The sequence below is a fragment of the Stigmatopora argus genome, chromosome 20 (assembly GCF_051989625.1).
Source record: "Stigmatopora argus isolate UIUO_Sarg chromosome 20, RoL_Sarg_1.0, whole genome shotgun sequence".
NCBI lineage: Eukaryota > Metazoa > Chordata > Actinopteri > Syngnathiformes > Syngnathidae > Stigmatopora > Stigmatopora argus.
In genome coordinates, this window is record NC_135406.1 from 230470 (window position 1) to 251787 (window position 21318).

At 56.4% G+C, this 21318-nt stretch overlaps 6 protein-coding genes, 1 long non-coding RNA gene and 2 other non-coding genes across 14 annotated transcripts; 5 read left to right on the plus strand and 4 right to left on the minus strand.

Annotated features, from left to right (window-relative positions):
- Nucleotides 1-80: 80 nt before the first annotated feature.
- Nucleotides 81-2867, minus strand: ttc29 (tetratricopeptide repeat domain 29). Of its 2 annotated transcripts, XM_077589621.1 has the most exons (12): nucleotides 2757-2867; nucleotides 2357-2474; nucleotides 2208-2276; nucleotides 2078-2137; nucleotides 1826-1989; nucleotides 1563-1742; nucleotides 1254-1457; nucleotides 1108-1193; nucleotides 910-1001; nucleotides 604-727; nucleotides 444-533; nucleotides 81-373 (listed from the first exon to the last, which is right to left on the minus strand). In XM_077589621.1, exons 2-12 carry the CDS (start codon nucleotides 2419-2421, stop codon nucleotides 218-220), a joined length of 1290 nt encoding a protein of 429 aa, XP_077445747.1. In that variant the 5' UTR covers nucleotides 2422-2474; nucleotides 2757-2867; the 3' UTR covers nucleotides 81-217. The 2 variants fall into 2 exon arrangements, with proteins under 2 accessions (XP_077445747.1, XP_077445746.1); XM_077589620.1 differs by having other exon boundaries at nucleotides 1108-1457.
- A 330-nt stretch (nucleotides 2868-3197) lies between these two features.
- osbp (oxysterol binding protein) lies at nucleotides 3198-8685 on the minus strand. 3 transcript variants are annotated; one of them, XM_077589060.1, is made up of 17 exons: nucleotides 8566-8685; nucleotides 7688-7839; nucleotides 7397-7605; nucleotides 7148-7322; nucleotides 6836-6947; nucleotides 6561-6747; nucleotides 6371-6488; nucleotides 6242-6299; nucleotides 5969-6133; nucleotides 5602-5847; nucleotides 5402-5522; nucleotides 5232-5335; nucleotides 5061-5156; nucleotides 4800-4987; nucleotides 4475-4710; nucleotides 4352-4390; nucleotides 3198-4230 (listed from the first exon to the last, which is right to left on the minus strand). In XM_077589060.1, exons 1-17 carry the CDS (start codon nucleotides 8587-8589, stop codon nucleotides 4088-4090), a joined length of 2373 nt encoding a protein of 790 aa, XP_077445186.1. In that variant the 5' UTR covers nucleotides 8590-8685; the 3' UTR covers nucleotides 3198-4087. The 3 variants fall into 3 exon arrangements, with proteins under 3 accessions (XP_077445186.1, XP_077445188.1, XP_077445187.1); XM_077589062.1 differs by lacking the exon at nucleotides 8566-8685 and adding an exon at nucleotides 8048-8551; XM_077589061.1 differs by lacking the exon at nucleotides 4352-4390.
- Nucleotides 8686-8812: 127 nt separating this feature from the next.
- Nucleotides 8813-8901, minus strand: trnar-ucu (transfer RNA arginine (anticodon UCU)). The gene is given in 2 exon segments: nucleotides 8813-8848; nucleotides 8865-8901. It is a non-coding gene; the product is annotated as a tRNA-Arg (tRNA).
- Nucleotides 8902-9079: 178 nt separating this feature from the next.
- On the minus strand, nucleotides 9080-21241 carry LOC144066217 (uncharacterized). Its single transcript, XR_013297400.1, has 4 exons — nucleotides 21181-21241; nucleotides 20076-20375; nucleotides 18131-18235; nucleotides 9080-9680 (listed from the first exon to the last, which is right to left on the minus strand). It is a non-coding gene; the product is annotated as an uncharacterized LOC144066217 (long non-coding RNA).
- On the plus strand, nucleotides 9312-12987 carry coro1b (coronin, actin binding protein, 1B). Of its 3 annotated transcripts, XM_077589577.1 has the most exons (12): nucleotides 9312-9649; nucleotides 9743-9845; nucleotides 10472-10680; nucleotides 10749-10871; nucleotides 10939-11068; nucleotides 11165-11346; nucleotides 11406-11525; nucleotides 11615-11719; nucleotides 11795-11940; nucleotides 12023-12080; nucleotides 12193-12471; nucleotides 12552-12987. In XM_077589577.1, the coding sequence occupies exons 3-12, from the start codon at nucleotides 10477-10479 to the stop codon at nucleotides 12672-12674; spliced, it is 1470 nt and encodes a 489-aa protein (XP_077445703.1). In that variant the 5' UTR covers nucleotides 9312-9649; nucleotides 9743-9845; nucleotides 10472-10476; the 3' UTR covers nucleotides 12675-12987. The 3 variants fall into 3 exon arrangements, with proteins under 3 accessions (XP_077445703.1, XP_077445702.1, XP_077445704.1); XM_077589576.1 differs by having other exon boundaries at nucleotides 9312-9845; XM_077589578.1 differs by lacking the exons at nucleotides 9312-9649; nucleotides 9743-9845 and adding an exon at nucleotides 9867-10001.
- Nucleotides 13295-14325, plus strand: LOC144066213 (uncharacterized). Its single transcript, XM_077589592.1, has 2 exons — nucleotides 13295-14110; nucleotides 14196-14325. The coding sequence occupies exons 1-2, from the start codon at nucleotides 13755-13757 to the stop codon at nucleotides 14275-14277; spliced, it is 438 nt and encodes a 145-aa protein (XP_077445718.1). The 5' UTR covers nucleotides 13295-13754; the 3' UTR covers nucleotides 14278-14325.
- trnaa-cgc (transfer RNA alanine (anticodon CGC)) lies at nucleotides 14398-14469 on the plus strand. The gene has a single exon. It is a non-coding gene; the product is annotated as a tRNA-Ala (tRNA).
- Nucleotides 15675-18218, plus strand: LOC144066207 (E3 ubiquitin-protein ligase DTX4-like). The gene is made up of 7 exons (XM_077589584.1): nucleotides 15675-15789; nucleotides 15918-15979; nucleotides 16052-16213; nucleotides 16277-16338; nucleotides 16432-16743; nucleotides 16825-16914; nucleotides 16993-18218. Exons 1-7 carry the CDS (start codon nucleotides 15764-15766, stop codon nucleotides 17287-17289), a joined length of 1011 nt encoding a protein of 336 aa, XP_077445710.1. The 5' UTR covers nucleotides 15675-15763; the 3' UTR covers nucleotides 17290-18218.
- msantd1 (Myb/SANT-like DNA-binding domain containing 1) lies at nucleotides 18340-20856 on the plus strand. Its single transcript, XM_077589588.1, has 3 exons — nucleotides 18340-19249; nucleotides 19358-19672; nucleotides 20082-20856. Exons 1-3 carry the CDS (start codon nucleotides 18990-18992, stop codon nucleotides 20377-20379), a joined length of 873 nt encoding a protein of 290 aa, XP_077445714.1. The 5' UTR covers nucleotides 18340-18989; the 3' UTR covers nucleotides 20380-20856.
- Nucleotides 21242-21318: the final 77 nt, after the last annotated feature.

Here is a 21318-nt window from a genome sequence, read left to right on the forward strand (position 1 = left end):
CAATGAGATACTCGCATTTGATTAAAAGGCATCCGTTGTTTTTCCCTACTCAATACGACAAATACTGGCCATTATATATATAGTGTCAAAATGCATTTGCGTGTTTATTCCACATCAGAAACACGAAGCGCGTCCAAATATTTGCCTTTGCGGCGGCAGGGTCGAAACACAATGAGCTCCGCTTTGGCGGCGTACCACGGATGACCCAAAGTCCAAATCAGTAGTCGCACACTCCGGAGTTGTCGCAGGCGTCGTCCAGTCCCCTCGACACTTTCCAGGCGAGCAGCCGCGTCAGGGCGTCGGGCCCGGTGGCCTCCACGTCGGCCGTGTACTTGCCCACGATGCAACGGGTGTGAGCGCTAGCCAGAGACACCTGGCGAAGACGGGCGGTGGGGGCGGGACGTGAGCGGACGTTGCCGAGCGACGCCGGCTTCCGGACCTACCTGCGCCTTCTGCACCAGAGACACGTCGCCGATGTCGCAGGCCACGCTGTAACCTTGAAGCAAGCTCTCGCGAGCTCGGTCGTACTGCCTCTGGGAGGCCGTCGTGGTGAAGCGGACGGTTACGAGACGGTCGCGAGGCGGTTCCACGCCGCGGCCTTACTTTGTTGGTGTAGACGTGGCCCAGGCATAGGCAGGCATCTACGAGGTGGTGATGCAGGCTCTTACTCCGGGAGATCTCCACTAAAGTCTCCAAAAGCTGGATGGTGGGGGTGATGTTCCCCTTGCTGAAAGGGAAGCGTAGCGACGCTGGCTCGCTCAAAAGTCGGGAGGACTAGCGCACCTTATTTTTTTACGGTCCATTCGATACGGCTCGCCACGGTTGTATTCAAATCCAGGCGCTTGCTAGGGTTAGGATTACCGGTTACCGGCCACCGGCATGTCGCGGACGGCGGTTTCGTCAGCGTACCTTTCGCTTAACTTGGCCACGGCCTTGTAGGCCTTGCCCAGGCCGTCAAAATCCTCCGTAGAACTGCAGATTTGCATGGAGGTGTTGAGGTACTGCAAAAAATAAACACCAACACTTTAAAAAAAAAAAAGATGTGGACTTCTCACTAACCTGCGTGAACGCACGCACCCACGGACACACACACGCACACGTACACACCTGTTCGGAGGTGTCGTAGTTGGCCACGCTGTAATAGGCGAGTCCCAGCTGATAGGCGGCTTCCCCTTCGATGTGTTTGTTTTCGGCTGCCGCGAGACAACAGGCCGTTTTAGCGGCGAACGGCCGCTGCGTTTCGACTGACTTACACTCGGTGGCGGTGGCGTAGCCTTTGTGGAGGAGCTCCAGAGTCTCGTAGGGGTCGTCGGCCTTGGCGGCCTGCCGGCTGTAGATGGACCACAGGCTCTCGCGGGAACGGCGGGGAAGGAAGCGACCGGACGAGTCCTGCCAGCGGCCTTCGTCGGCCATCCGCACGCACAGCTCGGCCTGCTCCCTAGCCTTGTCCAGCTGACCTGCACGTCGGCGCGGGTGAACATTGGCCGCCGGCTCCCCCCACCCCTTCAAAGGGACGGCGGTCTCGGCCAGAGAGAGGCGAGTAGCTGGAAAGGAGAGCGTACCTTGCTGCAGGTAGAGCTCGGCCAAGCAGGCGCGTCCCTCGGTGGCGTGCCTCCCGCAGCCGTCTTCGTGAGCGTCCGTGCAGGTGTGGTAGAAGTGCAAGCTGAGCCACAGGTCCTCCGACTCTCGCGTGAAGTAGGCGCCCAAATGCAGACGTTGCTCGTACGCCGCCGGCCACTGACCTGAGGCGGAGGGTGGACGAGTTGAGGGGTTAGGGGGTGGGGCCCGACCCGCCGGCGAGCCGAGCCCGACCCGCCGGCCGTACCCGCCCGCTGCGCGCGTTCAGCGCGACTCAGGTGGAGGCCGATGCTCTCGACTTTGGCGTGCTGCTCCTCCAGCGGCGTCTGAAGACTGAGCGCCGAGTTGATCTCCGCCCCCTCCCTCCGCTCCTGATCCAAACGCAGTAATAGGAAGAGCTCCGAGAAGGACCTGGAAGACATTCGGCGTCTGTGTGCTTTTGCGGGCGGGCGGGCGGACGCCTTAGAAAGCGAGCGGCCGGCGGGCGGACGCCTTCTACCTGTGGAAGCCGTGTTGAAGCAGTCCCACGCAGATGTTCTGTTTCCGACTGTTGATGAACCTGCGGCGAAGGTGGCGAAGGCGGAATGCGTTTGAAAGAGACTGCGGGAGCAAAGGGAATGGTCACTCACTTTGCAACGTCTTCCCTGGAGAGACAGTGCGCAGACTTATCCGGGGTTTGCGCTGCTTGGAGGGAGATCCTACGTGTGCACAAGGAATATTCCGCGAGCCCATTTAGTGTTTGATAAGCATTCCAGGGGCTTCCTTGACTGTACCTGACCTGCTTTTCTGCCTCCTGACGACCCTGGAGGATACCCCCGGCAGAGTGCCGCCTGCATAGTCCATTGTCAGGTGTCACTCGGCCAGGAATTTCCCAAAAGAAAGGTAAGGAGACAGGCCTGGAAGAAAGTTCAAGTCAGATAACTGTCAAGCCTAAGGGCCACCCGTTAAGTAAAGCACCGAGATTGCATTTGAACGTTTGAGTCACACTGGCTAGCCAACATTGCTACATTAGCTAATCCCTACGCAACGGTTCATTCAAGTGCTAGAGAGAAGAAACTATTTCTCACGGCTCCTTTCATTAATGGTGTCATTACGTTATTCGGCATGAAAAAAAGGAGCCGAGTTGTGAAAAGTTCAGAGCGCTCTACGAACTGTTTCAATCGAACTTTTGAGCTCACCTCCGTTTGTTGTGGCAACCGTGACGTAGTAGACGCGTCCCGTTTGGTGTCTTCCTGAATTTCAGCGGGAATCGAAGCGGTCTTGCGTCATCAATACGCGTCGTTTCTGTCTCCCGGTTGCGTTACCATGGCAGCTCGAGCCTCCTCCCGACCGACCAATGTCTGTCGCCCTGGCAACTGAGATCGAGCGTCAACATCATTTGGAAACGGCATCTCGTCATTGCCGATCGAAAGTGTCCCCCGAACAGGATTTCTAGACCTTTTCCGCTTTTTTTGGAACAAGGCGTTAACACTTTCGCTGAAAATGACGAGGATAGACGTCAAATCATGTGGCGCTTCGCCGCCAATGGCTGTTTGTTTTGCTTCTTGCTGCTGACTCTTATTCATTTGTCATCCGACTGGCTTGAGGTGTCGCACAGTAAAGTAGGACAGAAACATTCGTTTGACATGACAGCATTTATTAAAGATGTCAACGTCGTGGATAGAAAAATGCTAACAATGTTTTGTCTCCCCTCTCCGTTGAGCACAGACAGCATCTCCCTTTTTTGGTGACACGAAACAACAGAAAAATGCCCGACTGTTCTCCATACAAGAGCATACATTTATAAAATCAAACGTTTCGATTATTTGTCTTAAGTACACTTTCAAACACAAAAAAACAACAACACTTTTTGGTGTCAAAATGTGCTTGCATATAACTTTTTGAATCAGCACTGCATTTCCTTTAAACGTGTTTATTTTTCACACCGTAAATTAAGGATTTCTCTTTTAAAACAGAAAAAAAATGACTTCATTAGACTTCATATTGTCATTCGACCCAGATCAGGGAAGCAATTCCGGCTGTCTCATCGCGGGCGGGCGGGCGCTAACGCTAGCCCGACGTCACGTAGAACAAAGCCCAAACAGTCGCCGATCGGCCACGGCTTGGGCTTTCTCGGACTTTCGACGGCACGAAAACCTGAGCATTCGGTCTCGTGGCTCACGCACGTGTTTTCCTGACAAGTGAGCACGGGTCGTCTAAGGCGAGGAGGAGGAGCGATGCGGCGTGGCGTGGCGGTTTTTAATCACAGTTGAAATGGAGAAGGGCCTCTCCACCCCGTACGTACGTAGGCACGCACGCACTCACACACACACACACACACACGAAAACACCGTGTCGCACAGTGAGCGACGATTACACGATTAAGACACAAAGAATCAGAGGAAGTGGAAATTGTCTTCATGAAGGCCACCATTGAGAGATAATGCGTGGAAGGAAGCGCCGCTGTCCCGGAGGTCTCTTAGAACAGAGAAGCTACCGGGACAGAGCCTTTTTCTTTTACCCGGGGCGCTCAAAATATGTCTGGGCATCCCTCCCAGCAGCCGCGCTCCTTGGCTTCCCAGTAGCCGCCCTTGTAGACGTGGACTTGCTCCCCGGCGACGGGGTCCTGGCCGCGCTCGAACCAAAGCGCCTTGTAGAGGTCGTGAGGTCCGCCTGAGGGAGAGCAAAAGGCCGAGAGTCAACCGAGGGGGGAGAAAAAAAAAAAAAGAAGCCAGACGAGGGACGGGTGCCGATCCGATTATTGCGTGACGACGGGAAAAAAAGGAGTACTTGCTTTTTAAGGACGGATCCGTCATCCAATCCTCATCGGCAGCTTTTGAAAAGAGAATTAAAACCTGGATGTCCCCCCCCCCTCCGCCCCGCAAAGCGCCCGGGACCAAAGCACTCCCCGACCCACCTTCTTCACGGCGACCGGAGGCGCGCTGGCCCAGGGCCTCCCTCTCGCGCTCGCGCCGGGCGAGGCGCTGCTTCTCCTCCAGCCGCTGCTTCTCGCCGTTGGCCTCGTCCCAGCGGCCGGCCTCCATCAGTCTCTGGTCGGGTCGGCGCCGGCTGTCGGTGGGCGCCACGGGCTCCTCGGCCTCGTTCAGCGTCAGCGCCAGGGCGGTGAAATAGTACATGGTCTCGGCGCCTTCGCTGCGGTCCGGCGAGGAGGACGGGAGATGAGTCGACAGGAGAAACGGGTCAAGCCACCGTTGCGTGCCGAGTGTGGCCGGGGAGCTTACGGCAAAGGGTTCTTCCGCCACAGCTCTCTGGCCTTCAGGGTCTGGTAGACGGTCTTCTGCCTGCCCTCGGAGCCGTTCTCCCCGCCGCGGCTGCTCTGCATCACGCGGGAGAACTCCATCTTCTCGTCCCACGTGCCCGACAGGACGTAGTGCGCCTTGCCTTCCTTATCCATCACCACGCCCGTCACCTGCGGAAAGAGGGACCTCGGCGCTCGTGACCGTGCCCCGGTCCAGGAGGAGGAGGAGGAGAAAAGCGCTCGCCTTTCTGGCCACGTCTCTGGAAAAGTAACTGTACGGCGCAAACTTCAGATGGCAGCGGTCCCCGGTGGTGTGGTTGACCACGTCGATCTCGCCCGACTGAGATCAGAAAAAAGGAGCAAAGTGAAGAAAGCGCCGGCCGGGCCCGCCGGAAAGACGGCCTCGGAGCGCCACCTGGTCGATCCAGAGTTTGCCCACAATAATGTTGTGCACGGTGGTGGTGACTTTCTTCCACGTGTAGTGACTGTCGCCCTTCTCGAAGATGGCGTGAATGGTCCCTGCGGCGGAGCGGAGCGGCCCGGGCGTGAAGGAAGGCCGGTCTGGGGCGGCGGCGGCGGGCTTACCCAACGGCATGATGGAGAGATATTTGCCCCGGAATTTGCTGGCGACGGTGATCTCCTGCCGAAGGGTCCAGCCGCGATCGGAGATGGCGTGGTGGGCGGCGGCCGGCGGGTGGTGGCTGACCTGGGTGGAGGTTGTCGGGGCGGTTTCGGGCGCAGACGTTAGAGCCTGGCCCCGGACCCCCCTCCCCATCCCCCCTCACCTGCTCGCAGAGGGAGCGGTAACCGCTCTCCCGCCGGCGATCCAGCTCGTAGGTCTCGCCCAGCAGCGGGTTGAAGGGCTTGCCCGTGCGGTGGACCGTGGTGGAGTAGGACGACACGGAGAAGGCGGCCACGTAGCACATCTGCTCCAGCGAGCTGTGGCACTTGGCGGCCTTGTCCAGCAGCTCGTGGTACTCCAGGTCCTCGGACAGACGCTGCAGCATGGAAATGGGCTCGTTGAAGTTGACCTAGAGACGAGAAAAGAGGGCGCCGGCCAGGTTATTGGGCGCAAGAGAAGACGGCGCCGGCCGGCCGGCTTAGGCGCGAGGCCCGAGGTCAGAGGCCGTGGCTCCCAATAGCTTTGCTCACGGGCATGGGAATCTTGGAGAGTTCCTTCCCGATGCAGTTTTTCATGATGCTCCAAAGGTTAAGGGAGTAATTGGGCTTGTCCGGGATGCGCGTGCGCCTCTTCTTCAGCGCCGGCGACTCCTGCGAGGGCGACTCGTGGTTGGCGGCTAGAGGCTCCTCGTTCAACTGAAAGCGGCAGATTCGCGTGTTATCGTCTCGTTTCGGGACAATGGCAATGGCAAATGATGACGAACGCCCCCGGCCTTTTGGCCACCGGGAGAAAAAATAGCTCACCGACTGGTCGTCGGAACAAATCTCGCTATTGAATCCGCTGGCGTTGCTGCTCGACCTCCTGGAAGAAATGGGCACGCCGGTCAATACGCGTCATCGTGACGCCACGGCGCCCCCCCCGCCCGGCCTGACTTGTGGAAGTGAGGGTCGGCGGGAACGGTGATGAACTCCGGGGCTTCTTCCACGGCGTCGAAGAACTCGTTATCGTCGTCCTCGTCGCTGGCCTCGCCTTTCGCCCCTCCGACGGCGGCTGCCGAAAGAATGGGAATTTTAGCCACGGCGGGCCAGCGGAGTCGTTCCGGGGGATGGCGTGCCGCCTCACCTTTGTCGTCGGCGGTGGCGTTGGCCTGCGCGTTGGCTCCGCGGAAGGCTCGCTCCAGGTGGTTGTGCTGCTTGGCCAGCTGCTCCAAAGTCTCTTCCAGCCGCACCCGTTGCTCGCGCTCCGCCTGCAGCGCCTTCTGCCAGCGCTTGCTGTGCGCCTGCGCCAGCGCCAGGAAGTCTCGGCACGCCTTCAAAGAGGCCAAACCAAGTCAAGGGTTAACCGGGGGGTTGGGCGAGGACGCGCCGTCCGGTTTCCCGGCGAGCGTGTGAACCCACGTTGATCATGGCGTTGGAGGTGATGCGGAAGACCGTGGCTCTCTCCGTCACCTGACGGATTTTATCTGCGGCCTCTCCCGTCAGACGCAAAGCGTCCAATTCCGACAGAGACCTGCGGCAAAGCGGACCGGCCGGAACGTTCAACGACTTCCCGGTTTGCCTTCGAGAGCCAACGAAGGGGCCCGAGCGTTTTGCGAGGTAGCGGGACGCTTTTGCAATATGCGACAGCGCTTTCAATTTGCCCGTTTGGTCAGCCACGCTCTAGATTTGCGGTGGGCAGGTGAAAAACGGCGGGACAAAAGCCGGACCGACCTCTGGAGAGCCGAGCCGTGCTTGGAGATGAGATCGTTGCACGTGGTCAGGTCCTCCACCTTGCTGCCCAGCGTCCGCAGCGCCGACTGGACTTCGGAATTCTGCGAGGCGGCGCCCGCGCCCTGACCGGAAGGCGCGCTCGGGAGCGACTGGGAAAAGTCGTCCCCCGAATCATCTGTTTGCGCAAGAGGGCGGGCTTAACGAGCTGGAGTGATATTTCCATTTATTTCTTCTTTTATTTTTGTTTACCGGACTCCGGCTGCAGGCGCGCGGCTTTGGCCTTGGCCAGCTCCAGCGCCGTAATCCAGCGTTGTCGCTCCACCTCGCAACTGGCCTTCAGGTGGTAGGTCTGGGCGCCGCCGTTGGAGATGACAAAGTTGCACGCGTCGTCCACGGTGATGGTGGCCGTGGCCAGATTGATGGTGCCGCGGCACGTGTGACCCATTTCCGCTTGGGTCCTGGGGAAAAGAAAAAAAAGTTATCGGACGCGGAGGGTAGCTCGCCATCAGCCGTTAAAAGCGTTCCACCTCTCGAGCCTACCTGTAGTAGGACAACAAGCCATTGCTCAAGACAAACCAGCGCCGCTGATAGCCCTTGATATAATTTGTCCACTTGAAAACCCATCCCTTGTACGTGTCTGCAGCAGGGGTTGGAGTGGGGGTCTTGGGCTCGGACATCGCGACCTCCCGAACCTGCAAAGGAAGGACAGTAGAGAGAGGGGGAAAGAAGGGAAGAAAAAAAACTTGATTTGAACAGCGTGCGTGATGATTCGGGCACGTAGACTAGTCCTACTCGTGTGGCCTAACGGGTCAAAGTTCAACTATCGGACGAGCAAATAAGCCACGGTGTGCAGGCGCGTCGACGACGTGGCCCCCAATCAAATGTGCAAACAATGCTTACCTTGACGTCTCCCAAAGTTGTTAACTCGGCCCAATAAGGTGGCTGCTTATTTTGACACCTAGAACGCCAAGTAAAGATGGCTACTCAGCTCACGGAAGCTAACTGCCCAGCGCACTGACGTCGACAACGGAGGACAAATGGAGTAGAAAAACGAGCTAAGAGAGCAGGGAGCGTGGCAAAAGACAAAAATGCCGCCGGCCAGTTGAAGACACATTTCTTAAGAGGCGTCTGTGTGGTGTCCGGTGGACAGCTGCGCACAACTACAGCTAGCTACGTCTAACTAGCCTATAGCGCTAGGTGGCTTCAACCATAGATATCATTATACACAAAACTACACGTGTGATGCTCTCTGCGATCCAGAGGGACGAGCGTCGTCACTTGCCGGCTGTTTTGCGCCGGAGCGGTTCCATAAATATGGCATTGTAGTCCACGGAGCGTGTACTTTGAGAAATGATAACTTACTTTTAACCTATTTTAAAAGCGTTTGGTTTTTCATTAACCGCCCACCGGTGACTTACGCCATTGAGTCCGCTCTTGTCCATCTAGTCTTAAAATAATGGGATCTGGGGGTCCAACCGGTGCCACACAATTCACCGTTCGCGTAGAGACAATCCAGGATGCGCATGCGTAGATGTCCGTGTCAAATGATCGACGTGGCCCTTTACCCAGTCGAGGCTAAATTGAGGGGTGAACCAACTCGATATTTTCCGGTGAAAGTTGACCATAATCGTTGTTTGGAGAGCCAAACGAGGACACCAAAAAGCGCGACTCCGGTGGGACTCGAACCCACAACCTTTGAATTGCTACATTACATATCTAGAAGTCCAATGCGCTGTCCATTGCGCCACGGAGCCACCTGTTGGTGATCACAGATCTTGTGTATAACTAGATAATCAGAGGCAAAGTAATATGAAACGTTATCACAGTCTTAATTCTGTTGTCTATGTTCAAAATCCACTCATGATGGTAGTGCAAATGCATCGCTGACAGATAGATAGATAGATGGTGACTTTTGATGGGCAGACGACAAAGTATCGTTAATTGGACAATTTATTGAAAAAAAGCACCATATTCCAATGACAAACACACAATGATGTGAACCGTTCATATGGATATACATTTGTAATTTCCAAGTTATTAGTTACTACGGAAACACTGACATCTAGTGGTCGAATGGCACTTTCACGTGCACTGTGGGAAACGCAGTTAAAAATACTACACCAATTCCAACAGAAGATGGCGTCGCGTGTGTTGCGAGCAGCAAAAAAAATGGCAACAACTCTCCCCGTATATTCTTAGCTCTCGTTTCCCCGGTCCATTTGGCTAAATATCACGTACTAACCGTAGAAAAGTAGAACAACTTTCTGTCTTATGATTGGTTTCAGCGAATCACGTGGTTGACGCGACTCGAGCCTAACCTGCTTTCCCTTGTTCGAGGGGCATTCCGGACGACCGTCATCACCGTCGCCTTCCTCGTTCTTCTCCTCATCCTCACCATCCTCCTCCTCCTCCTCCTCCTCCTCCTCCACCGGGGGCACCGGGGGCCGGCCACTCAATCTCTCCAGTCACGGCACAAACGGCAGCGATGCTTCTTCCCGTCATGTCAGCGAGCGAGCATGCATGAACGCCTCTCCTAAAAAGAGCAGAAAAAAAGATGTTCTCCCGAATTGGACGCCAACCTTTGGTGTTTTCTAGGTCGTGAGCGCTGCGTGCTCGGGAGTGGATTAAGTCACGCTTGGATTATTGGCCTGCGCATTCTCCTCGCCTTCGCTCCGTTTCTCGAACCCAAAAGCCCCAGGTAGGCACGAAAAGGGCGAAAACGAGTCCGCTTTTTTTCCTCCTTTTATCAGCCGCACGCATGCGCACTGGTCTTCGCGCAGCGGACAATTGAGACGGGGGTGCTTGAACTCGTGCGGCAGCACGCGCGCTTCAAACAAAAGGAACGTTGCACAAGGTCGATTGTTGTTGGTGGGCCTCGTTTCATCCGGGAGATTTGTGTGTGTGTGTGTGTGTGTGTGTGTGTGTGTGTGTGTGTGTGTGCGCGCGCGCGTGTGTGTGTGTGCGTGTGTCCGTGTGCATGCGCACGTGCTCGCGCTCACAGTCAGCATTATTGTTATGATGGTCGATAGGGCTGGAGAGTTAGTTGCTGGCCCCAACCCCCCCTTTTTCGCCTCTGCCATCCCACAGTGGCAGAGGCGGAACAAATCCGAATGGAGTTCGGGGGCGATGAGTAGCGGTGGAAAAAAATCCCCACCATCGCGAAGGTCAATGACAATCCTGTTTCGCTGCCCCCAATGAGTTATTGTGGCGCGGAATACGAGCTCTTGCCAGAGGGTGGCGGGCGGGCGGGCGGGGAGGGACGGTGGCGGTCCCACGTTTTTGGGAAACCGTGGCAAAATCGCAGCCTCATTCTCTGGCCTCCAGGCAAAATGTCCTTCCGGCGAGGAGTGGTACGGCAGAGCAAGTTCCGCCACGTCTTCGCTCAGGCGTGGAAAGCCGAGCACTGCCTGGACGACGTCCGCGTGTCGCGGGTGACGTGGGACGGCCCCCTGTGCGCCGTCAACCCCAAGTTCCTGGCCGTCATCGTGGAAGCGGGAGGCGGCGGCGCCTTCCTGGTGGTCCCCGTCGGCAAGGTGAGGCGGCGGCGCTCCCCCTCCGCGGCCGGGGCGCGGGCTTTTGACACGGCCGGCCCCGAAAACAGAGCGGCAGGATCGAGCAGTCGGGCCCGACGGTGTGCGGCCACGCGGCGCCCGTGCTGGACATCCAGTGGTCTCCTCACGACGACAACGTGGTCGCCAGCGCCTCGGAGGACTGCGCCGTAAAGGTGGGCCTTCGCCGGCCGCTCCCCGAGCCGTTAGCTTTCCGTCGGGCCGTCACGCCGTCCGTGGCAGGTGTGGCGGATCCCCGACGGGGGCCTGATGGCGCCCATGACGGAAGCCGCGGTCACCCTGGAGGGGCACAGTAAAAGGGTGGGCATCCTGGCTTGGCACCCGACCGCTTTCAACATCCTGCTCACCGCAGGTAAGCAACTCTCCGTTACGGATAGGCCGCCGTTTTGCTATCTCGGCGGTCCCCTCGGTCACCTCACCTCGACGGCCCGCTCGTCCCCGCCCGCAGGCTGCGACAACGTGCTTTTGGTGTGGAACGTGGGCACGGGCGAGCTGGTGTACCGACTGGCGGACGCCCACCCGGACCTGATCTACAGCGTCAGCTGGAACAGGACCGGAAGCGCCGTGTGCACCGTGTGCAAGGACAAGGCCCTGCGCGTCATTGACCCGCGGAGGGGCGCCGTCCTTAAGGTAGCCTTGGCCGCGACGCCCGTCCCCGCTCCAGACCCCCCCGTCCCGTCCGCTTTCAGGTGAGAGAGAGGGTTCACGACGGCACCAGACCCATGAGGGCGGTCTTCCTGTCCGACGGCAAGATCCTGACCACGGGCTTCAGCCGTATGAGCGACCGACAAGTGGCACTGTGGGACGCGGTCCGTTTTTGAAAATTCACGCCCAGCTCTCGCTGGGCCGGCCCGTCTGTCCGTCCGTCCGTCTCACCCGGCGCCCGTGGCCTTTGCAGAAGGATCTCTCCGAGCCGATGGCCACGCAGGAAATGGATACGAGCAACGGCGTTCTCCTGCCCTTTTACGACCCGGACACCAGCATGGTGTACCTGTTAGGGAAGGTGAGCGCGGGCGACGACGGGGCACCCGACGATGCGCGTTTGCCCGAGCCGCTTTGGAGCCGGCCTCTCTCGCAGGGGGACTGCACCATTCGCTATTTCGAGGTGACGGACGAATCGCCCTACGTTCACTTCCTCAGTTTGTACAGCAGCAAAGAGCCCCAGAGGGGGGCGGGCTTCCTCAGCAAGCGAGGCGTGGACGTCAACAAGTGCGAAATCGCCAGGTAGCCGCGTTGGGCTCGCTCGGGCGCTCGCTCCGACCGAATGGCCGGAGTCGGGGAAGGGAAACCACTTCTCTGTTTGCAGGTTCTACAAACTGCACGAAAGGAAGGTGGAACCCATTTCCATGACCGTACCGAGAAAGGTAAACAAACAGATTCGGTCACAGTGTTTTGTGGACGTTTGACTCAGCGAGGGACTGCCGCTTTGCCAAACCACTTGGCCACTTGCTTTGTTTTTTGTTTTGTTTTTCGCAGTCCGATCTATTCCAAGGGGACCTGTACCCGGACACGGCCGGACCGGAGCCGGCGCTCCTGGCCGACGAATGGATCGCCGGCCGAGACGCGGCGCCCCTCCTGATGTCTCTGAGCGCCGGCTACGGGGCGCCGCCATTCAAGCAGCGCGACGGCGTCAGGAGCGAGCCGCCCCGGCCGTCCTTGCGCAACTCGGGCTCGGCGTCCAAGGAGGCCGAGGACGAGGAGCCGCGCGCCCCCACCCGGGAAGGGAGCGTGAACGCGGAGAGGCCTCGCCGAGAGGTTAGCGCGCCGCCGCCGCGCCTTTCCCGGCGCTAGCCGCCCGACGTCGTGTCTTTTGACCGTTTACCCTCCCTGGGCAGGACGACATCCTGACAGAGCTTCTGTCGGAAATGAAGGCGCTGCGCGCGGTGGTGCTGGCGCAAAGCCAGCGCATCGAGTTGTTGGAGAGGCAGCTGGCGCGAATCGAGGACGGCGACGTGTGAGCCGTCCCCGCCGTGCCGTGCCCTTCCACCCATCGAAGAACGGCGGCTTCCGAGACCTCCATCTTAGCCGGCCGGCGGCGCGCAAATTAACGGGGAGGGAGGCCTTTGACTTTGCGGTGGACGGAAGAAAGAAAAAAAACTGCAACTGTGAAGATTAGCTGATGAGTGTTGTGAATTTGGAACGCGCCGTGGGTTCAAAATCAGCAATTTGGTGGCATTTCTTTGGGTTCCCTAGTTTATTGTACATTTGCCCTCGACACGCAGCGCCCGCCTTTCCATGTAGCAAATGAAATAAATCCTGGTTTGTATTCGAGCTCCAGCGCTGGCGTCCACTTTTTGGGGGCTCTTCAAGTTGAGCAGTTCAACTTGTGGGTGAACACGAGACAGAAAGAAAGGTTGGTTCCTCGTGGGTTAGTGCGACGGGATTCTTCTGAATTTTTACGTTGACGGCGTCTATTTTCAAACGGCGACATTTGGCTGAGCTTCTGTTAGTGTCATTTCTCTCTCTCTCTCTCTGTCTGTCTGTCTGTCTCCACCACATCCCTCCTTCAAGAGAAGTCAGACTTTTCCGCGTCCCCTCACTATCGGGTTGAGTCAGTTTCCGCATCGCTTTACCACTTTGATTTGGTTTTTGTTTTTTATAAACCAGCCACCTACTGGATCCCAAGAAGGGTAAGTTTGTCTGCATTTTGGGCGAGGGATTTTGGCTTCTTCTTTTTCCAAATTTCTTGGAGACGAGTTGGCCGACGACAACGATATTTAGCGGTCGTTTCAAAAAGCTCCCGTGCGAGATTTGGGTCGCCTTCAGGAAACCGGCAACCTGCCTACGCACTTCCCGTGCTTGTCGTTCTCGCGCTTTTTTGTGACTTGACATGACTAATACTTGAAGTTCTTGATATATCCCCAATCACACATTCTAATGTTTTCTTTCGTGGCAAAATCCAAATTTTTGCTTGTGGCTCTTGACAGTCACTGAGCGGTCTAGACTCGCGATCCAATGGGACGGTTCCGTTCTAACCCGGTCAGTGAAATGTCGAATATGTGAAAGGTGCCAAATCCCCTCCCCTCTTTGCGACAGACATGGCCGACTCCACCAAAACCGTCGTCTTGCTCTCGCTGGCTTTCCTGGTCCTGGCGGCGTTGCTCGTCATCCTGTACAAGAAGCTGAACAGGGAGACGGACGGGAAGTACGCCATCTGGCGCCTGCTCTGCGAGGAAGGCGGGCTAGGGCTAGGGCTACGGGACCTGGTCGGAGCGGCGGCCACCCGCCTCGGGATCGCGCCGGCTCGACGGCGGGCCGGCGTGGAAATGCGCAACTTTCAGGAGGAGTCGGCGCAAGAGGAAGAAGGCGCCGGCCGCGGTTACATGGCGGCGGCGACGGAGGAAAGCCCCGCTGGCCGCGACGGGGGAATCCGGGCTCACTTTGAATCGATTCTGTAGGAGCTGAGGGGGATGCACAGAGCGTATCCGTCTGGAGTTCCATCCTTAATAAAGATCTTGTCTTGACGTGCTTACGTTCAGGGTTTCCGTATGGCGTCCAAAAAGAGTCCTGGTGGAGGCCGGACATTCGATCCACTCGGACTGGGGCGGCGGCGGTGAGTGACGGCGAGCGATGGCGAGCGGCTCCCGTTTCAAATGGATGACAAGTTTCACAGGGCTGAATGAATAGTTGGGGCGTTAGAGGCAGGTCCAAAATCTCGTTTTTAGCCCGAGTAGTTGACACGGGGATGTAGCTCAGTGGTAGAGCGCATGCTTCGCATGTATGAGGTCCTGGGTTCAATCCCCGGCATCTCCACTTCCTTTTTGTGGTGAACCGACTGCCGGACGCCCACTCGGACCTATTCTGGGGGGGGGCTTGTTGTGACCCTAAAAAAAAATCCACTTACTCAGACCCGCGTGCCAAAGATGTGACCTAATGTATCATAATAAAAGCAAATGTTATCAAATTCCAACAGAGTTAGGTCGCATTAGCATAAAAGAGATGTACTTTTGCCCATGAAAGAGGAAGTAAAGCTGTGATCTGCTTGTCTGCGGTCGACGATGATACAGTTTGGGGCGAGCTCTACATTCTGTCAGGTGAGAGTAGATCCGGCCAGATGGTCGCGCCGGCTGTCGCCCGCGGCAGAAAATCAAAAGCCCCCCCTTAAGAAAAGCCGCGCAGTCGCGCTTTCGAGAGGTCGACCCTTTTTGGCTTTGTCATAGAGCAAGCGAGAAAGAGAGTGGGATCCCAAACCCGTGAGGGGCCGCAAAATAGACGGGGCTCCCTCGCCGAGGGCGTTAACTGTATTTTCTCCCCTCCGGGTGGCCTGTTTCTCGGCCTTCGTTCGATTGGTCCTGCTTGAAAATGACAAGCGAAAGGACGGGAATAGACTTCCTATCAAACTTTAAGCAAAGGACCACGACACGTCCCCTGCAAAGACGTACGATACGTGCGACACGTCATCGAGGTGGCAGACGGCCGCAGTTTATTTTGTGAATGGAATTAAGGAGCTCGGGTCTGTGCCAGGCCCAGATGGGGACGCTGCCTAATTCCAGGAGATTAGCCGCAATCCAAGAAACGTGACTCGCCGACATGCTTCACCTGGCCCGTTGGTCGTCAAAACAAAAACATCCCAGTGAAACGGCGCCAGCCGGCTAGTTTCACCTTGAACACCGACCGATATCGGGCAGAATCGACAGGCCGCCGGGAATACGTGGGCGCTACGCTGTCCAGCGTTAGCTTCCTTTGGGAGGTTTGCTCATTGGGAAAAGAACGCCGGTGGCACGCTGCGACCACTGTTTTCCTTGCAATCCAAAACAATCCAATTCAACTAGGGATTATTCAAATGGCGTGCGGGTTTGTGGAAGTAACCACGCGGCGAGGGGCTACGCCGGCGTAACGAGATTCCTGCCGGCTTTACGGCTAATCCGTGACACGTTGACCGATTGGCCGACCGCGCCAGTTAAGTCCCCATATGGGGACGGGGGGATTAGCCCTATAAAAGAGCGCCGCGCCACAAGTCACGGCGCCGTTCCGTTCAACTATCGAGGCGGGAGCAGGTTCTTTTTTCCCCACGCCTCAGGTCGGGATCAAGAAAATATTCTCAGAGATGACAGTCATCAAAAGCGGCCGAGCGTAAGTAGCCAACGGACCGAGGCGCGATATACGCCGCGGCCGGCCGGGCGGGCGTATACGCTGCCCGTGCACGGCAGACCGACGCAACGGCGGCGCCGTCACCCACAGAGGTCTCGTTTCTATCGCAGCGTCCCGGCGGTTCCCGTCAAGAACCCCAACGGCTCCAGTCCCGTGCACCCCGCCCTCGCCGGTGAGATCCCTGCGAGTGTGACGTGGCGCCGTCCGAGCTCCGAGTTCCAACCCATCAACATTGTCTCTTCAGGGATAACCGGCATCCTGATGAGCGCGGCGGGGCTTCCCGTGCGCCTGATGCGGCCCCCCAAGCCGGTGCTGCACCCGCCGCCGGTCAACAAGAGCGACATCAAACCCGTGCCGGGCCTGAGCCACTGCTGTCGCAAGACCACCAAGAAGCAGGCGCGAACAGGTCTTTGGACAGAGAACCCCGAACTGCGGGGACAGGCTTCTCCTAAACTCTCCACTGTCACAGGTCGGAGCCCCGAAGAGGTGGTCAAGAGGTACCTTGACCAAGTCCGCAGTCCCCCCGAAGAGGTAATTCTCCCCGTGGTCTGGGCTCCTCAGAATGTAGAACCCAAATAAGCCGTTTGGGGTTTAGAGTAAGGACGAGTGTCGTGCGCCCTCCAGGACTGCAGCATCTGCATGGAGGTCCTGAGCGGCCCCTCGAGCTACGAGGACCCCGGCGCGGCGGGCGGCGAACGGGCGGGCCGACTGGCCGGCTGCGGCCACGGCTACCACGTGCGCTGCCTGCTGGCCATGTACGACAACGGCAACAAGGACGGCAGCCTGCGGTGCCCCACGTGCAAGACCGTCTACGGCGTGAAAACCGGCAACCAGCCCCCCGGCAAGATGCGGTACCACGTCATCCCCCACTCGCTCCCCGGGCACCCCGACTGCAAAACCATCCGCATCATTTACAATATCCCTCCCGGCGTCCAGGTAGGCGCGGGCCAGGTAGAGTCCGGCGGCGCGGGCTCACCCCGCCTGCGCTAACCGGCCGGCGGTGATTTTTTTTCGAAGGGCCCGGAGCACCCCAACCCCGGCAGAGCCTTCACGGCCCGCGGCTTCCCGAGACACTGCTACCTCCCGGACAGCGACAAAGGGCGAAAGGTAGTTTTGGGTGTACTTTTGATTTGCTCCTTTGGAATATTGACTAGGCCCGCCCGGCTCCCTCTCTTTCTATCTGAGGTTCTGGGGCTTCTGGCGGTGGCCTGGGACCGTGGGCTCATCTTCTCGGTGGGCACCTCCAGCACCACGGGCGAGTCGGACACGGTGGTGTGGAACGAGGTGCACCACAAGACCGAGTTCGGCTCCAACGTGACGGGCCACGGCTACCCCGACCCGGGACACCTGGACAACGTGTTGGACGAGCTGGAGGCTCAGGGCGTCTTCCAAGAGGAGGAGGAGGAGGAGGAGGAGGAGGAGGAGGAGGAGGAGGAGTCCCTCGAGGGCCTTGACAATTTAAGCGGGGCTGGGAGACGATGACAACAACCACCAGGTCTGGCTTTTGACTCCTCCGTGACTTGGACTTGGACGTGGGTAGGAAAAAGAAGGGCCATCCCCATCCACTTGTGGGGAGTGTGGACCTTTGCTGACCTCTACAGTGACTACTTGGCAACTACATTCCATTGGCTTGGCATCCGTCCAGTAGTAGCAAGGGGGCGTGGAAACGCTGCTTATATTTGCAATTTGACCGGTTTGAAGTCATTGGCTGCCATTGCCGGTGGCGTCGAGTTGGGAGTCCCGGTTATTCACCTATGCTCATTTTTAGTGCTTTTTTCCTTTTTGCTACGTGCGCGTAAACATGGGAAGCCTTTTCCTTTCATGTATGCACCTTCTATGTACACTATCAAAAATAAAACTCACTACAAGTCAGTACAAATCCCGTTTGGAGTATTGCCAAGTCATCAAGTTCACGGGGTCAAGTCCTCCTTAGCTGGCACCTTTTGCTTCCGTCAAATCTTGACTTTTGGGTGATTTTAGTGGCTGTATTGGCGGGAATTTACATTAACGTTTGTTTGTGTTATTTTACACCAGTATCTATTTTTCATCTGCAAATACGATGTTCCGAGTAAGAGCCGTTTTTTCTTTTGAAGTCATGCACCAGTACATTCACAAATGAGTTGAAGGGAAACAGAAGACAGCGAATGCTTGTAATCTTACTAGAACATCCTTCAAGTAGTCAAATAAGAACTCTTTGTTAAGAGCAGTGTACCATTTTAGCTATTTCTGTTGCTATGCTGTACATTAGTGAATTGTAAAGAGGAATGTCAGACAAAAGCAGCCCATGCTTCGTTTTAAAATCGAAAATGGATATGAAACTTACCATGAATGAAAATGGTAAGGATCCAATCAGTGGTAGTTAGTTGGGTTTATCTGTAGATTAGTCTGTCTCCTGGATTAACAGTCTGGATTACGTCCCGTTTAAACCCTGCAAAAAAAAGTACAAATTAGCCAGTTGCCTAAACATTTCTTTCCCCCTTGTCTTGGTTCAGTGTTCAGTATGAAACAGTAATGATGATTACAGCCTCATGTAACATCTTTTATTTGAAATCATGTTTTAGGTACAAATGTTGTGCTGCGATAAAGATGAGTTGGCTATTTAGAAATACCCTGAAAAGCCTTTACTACAGAAATTGCACTTTGTGGTCAATTGATGTACAGAAACGTACATGGTAGTGCTTCAAAATATGTACAGTGAGATAGCATAACAGGATACCATATTTTGCCTTTCTAACGGGCCTAACTCCGAGTTAGAAGCTTAAACGGATACCCCCACCCACCCCCGCCGTGAATCTGAATGACAAAAGCTTTTAAAGCCGGGCTGTCCGACGGCGGTGGAAACAAAAGACCTCCCCTCCCCCGCGGGCGCTCGCATTTGCGCAATGGCGTCCGCTCGCACTGCCGCCTTTCAGCTAAAAGCTTTTTATGAGGCGGGACGGATGGGCGAGCGGCGGGGCGTGGTCGCAGGGGGGAAAGAAGGGCCGCCCCCCAGCCGTCGCCGGGGCAACGGTGACATCAGCGAGCGCTAAAAGCTTTTAACCGGATTCCTCGTCCCCTTCGGGCCCCATTTTGAGCGCGGCCGGCCGGGAGGGGGAGGTGCAAAAGCGGTGCAAAAGCGGGCCGCTGCGCTGTGCGCTTCCGCCGTAAAAGCCTTTCAAATCCACGGCGTTTTAGGGGCCGACATGGCGGCGGTCGGGGACGATTTCAGCTATCTCGTGGCACCGTCCCAGGGCGAGAAGCACCGGCGGGCCCCCAACTGGACCGACGGCGAAATGAAGGCCCTGCTCTACGTCTGGGAGGAGAACCACAACGAGCTGAAGACCAGCAAGAGGAACGCCAAGGTCTACGAGAGGATGTCGCAGCGCTTCTTCCAGCTGACGGGCGAGCAGCGTTTCAAAGAGGAGATCAAGATGAAGATCACCAACATGTCTTTCCAGTACAGGCGAGAGACAACCCACGGCCAACTTCTGGTCCCGGGCCCCGAGAGCGGCCGCTCGCCGTCTTCTCCGCCAATCCGGAAAGCGCCACTCACTCTTTTCTCTGCCCGCAGGCGACTCAAGTCCGTGGTCGTGGAGAGCGGCGAGGCGCCCGACTGGCCTTATTACAAGTTCATCGAGAAGATCCTCGCCAAGCCGCCAGAGGCGGCGGCGGCGGGGCCGGGCCTGGGCCCGGGGAGCTGGGCCGAGCCCCGGCCCGCCTGCGGCGCTGGGACTTCCTCGCGGCCCGCCGTGACCGAGCCCTCGGCCCCGTCGGACGAGGCGCCCGCGGGCTTCCTGCCCGAGTACACGGGCTCCTCCGACGAAATGGAGATCAAGCAGGAGTCGGACTCCGGGAGCTCGGACAGCGAGCCCACGCCGGGCTCCGGGTAACCGTTGCGCTGGGAATTCCATTTTCACGGGGCTTACGCCAATTTAGTTGGAGGGTGATCAAACGGCCATCCCCAAAAAACGCCGCTAAAATTCTCAAGGACTCCAAAAAAGGGACTCGCGTCGCTCATTGGCTTTGGCAAAAGTGCACCACGTACGTAAGTACGGATCACGGTCTCATTTCTGCAGCTTTAGTTGACCAAGGGAGGAAGAACTTAACTTAACGACCCGATAATGAAGTTTCAAAATGGAAACATCTCACTGGGGGAGCATTTCTGACAAACGTGTTCCTTTAATGCCAATTGAAATATTGCGGCCGCTTGCCTTTTTGGCGGCTAACGAGGGAAAGACCAGGGTACGCTAGGGCAGATTCACTCCCCGCCATTAGCATCGTCTTCTCACCCGCAGCTGTCACGAGGTTCCGAGGAAGCCGAAGAGAAGCAGACGTGTCCCGTCCAGCAAGCGAAGGAAGCTGCAGCTGATGCAGGCCATGCTGCGGCAACAGAAACGCTCCAACCGGGCCGTGGAGGACACGTGCCGGGAGGTCCGGCGGGCCTTGCACCAGCAGAACCTGCTGCAGGTCCAGTGCATGCAAATGCAGGAGCGCATGATGAACCTTCTGGGGAAGATGATCCTGCCGTCCTCCGCGGGCCACAAGAACCAACTGGCCGCTCCAAATGCATCATCCTCAGATTCCGTGTTCTAAAAAAAAAAAAGGAGAGAGAGAACGCTCACGTTAGTTTGTGGCGCTTTAGCATTAAAGCAAATAGTTTGACAAATGTCAGTAGTTTTCGACTGTGGGAATACTTTGACCCCGTTCGTATTGTTTGCAACACAGCTGCCAGCAAATAAAAAAAATAAAAACCAATCCTGTAATGAAAGTCAAAGTGAAATGAATATGAAAATAGTCAATCTCTGGCCTTTTTTGTTCAATTAACTTAACCATTTGAGAATACAATCCACAAAATTCGCTGACTGGAATTGTATGCATTTGTTCTATTTTTCTAGCTAGCCCGCATGCTAACCACCAAAAGCCGGTTTATTTTAGCCCGCATGCTAAGAGCAAACGCCGATATATTTGACTCCAATTTAGCTATAAAACTGACAAAACTCATTGGCCACCCGTCATTTGTTACTTGGTCAAAGCAGTCGTGAGGAAAATATTTGGATTAAAACAACAGAATAGACTATGAATGTGTCGATTTATGAAGTTCATTCCTCGTTGGGACGGAAAAATAAAACAAGGGTTATATCAGTAGCGTTTGTGTTCTTCCACTTTCCAACACAACGCCTAGTTATCATTTTCCGACAAAAAGATTTAATTTGTTGGAGAAAAAAACATCAAACGCTGGCCGCCACATTAATTAAACTACTACACGGAAGCGGATGCAGTGCGCAAAAGGTCGCACGTTCGTTCGTAAAACAATCAAATCATTGAACACATTTTCGTTTGAGATTCCTTAATTCAATGTTTTCCTCGAACTAAAATGCCATTTAAGTAAAATACCTTGTCACTATCGACATTTGAAAACCCTGGTCTTCCTGTTTCCGCTCGCCGACGTAGGCAGCCAATAGAATCGCTTTCCTCCGTTCGAATCCAGAGCTCGTCTCCGATTGGCCAAACGCGGGGAAAAGGCGGAATAGT

Coding starts and splice junctions, on each gene's coding strand:
- ttc29 (XM_077589620.1), bottom strand. CDS start 2,421: ATGGACTATGCAGGCGGCACTCTGCCGGGGGTATCCTCCAGGGTCGTC. Junction 2,138..2,207: donor TCCAGGGAAGACGTTGCAAA/GTGAGTGACCAT, acceptor CCTTCGCCGCAG/GTTCATCAACAGTCGGAAAC. Junction 1,743..1,825: donor TGAACGCGCGCAGCGGGCGG/GTACGGCCGGCG, acceptor CCTCCGCCTCAG/GTCAGTGGCCGGCGGCGTAC.
- osbp (XM_077589060.1), bottom strand. CDS start 8,589: ATGGACAAGAGCGGACTCAATGGC. Junction 6,489..6,560: donor CGCCACCGCCGACGACAAAG/GTGAGGCGGCAC, acceptor TTCTTTCGGCAG/CCGCCGTCGGAGGGGCGAAA. Junction 4,988..5,060: donor CCAGAGACGTGGCCAGAAAG/GCGAGCGCTTTT, acceptor CTCTTTCCGCAG/GTGACGGGCGTGGTGATGGA.
- coro1b (XM_077589576.1), top strand. CDS start 10,477: ATGTCCTTCCGGCGAGGAGTGGTACGGCAGAGCAAGTTCCGCCACGTC. Junction 11,941..12,022: donor AACAAGTGCGAAATCGCCAG/GTAGCCGCGTTG, acceptor CTCTGTTTGCAG/GTTCTACAAACTGCACGAAA. Junction 12,472..12,551: donor CGGAGAGGCCTCGCCGAGAG/GTTAGCGCGCCG, acceptor CTCCCTGGGCAG/GACGACATCCTGACAGAGCT.
- LOC144066213 (XM_077589592.1), top strand. CDS start 13,755: ATGGCCGACTCCACCAAAACCGTCGTCTTGCTCTCGCTGGCTTTCCTG. Junction 14,111..14,195: donor GCTCACTTTGAATCGATTCT/GTAGGAGCTGAG, acceptor GCTTACGTTCAG/GGTTTCCGTATGGCGTCCAA.
- LOC144066207 (XM_077589584.1), top strand. CDS start 15,764: ATGACAGTCATCAAAAGCGGCCGAGC. Junction 16,339..16,431: donor TCCGCAGTCCCCCCGAAGAG/GTAATTCTCCCC, acceptor TGCGCCCTCCAG/GACTGCAGCATCTGCATGGA. Junction 16,744..16,824: donor ATATCCCTCCCGGCGTCCAG/GTAGGCGCGGGC, acceptor TTTTTTTCGAAG/GGCCCGGAGCACCCCAACCC.
- msantd1 (XM_077589588.1), top strand. CDS start 18,990: ATGGCGGCGGTCGGGGACGATTTCAGCTATCTCGTGGCACCGTCCCAG. Junction 19,250..19,357: donor AACATGTCTTTCCAGTACAG/GCGAGAGACAAC, acceptor CTCTGCCCGCAG/GCGACTCAAGTCCGTGGTCG. Junction 19,673..20,081: donor GAGCCCACGCCGGGCTCCGG/GTAACCGTTGCG, acceptor TCTCACCCGCAG/CTGTCACGAGGTTCCGAGGA.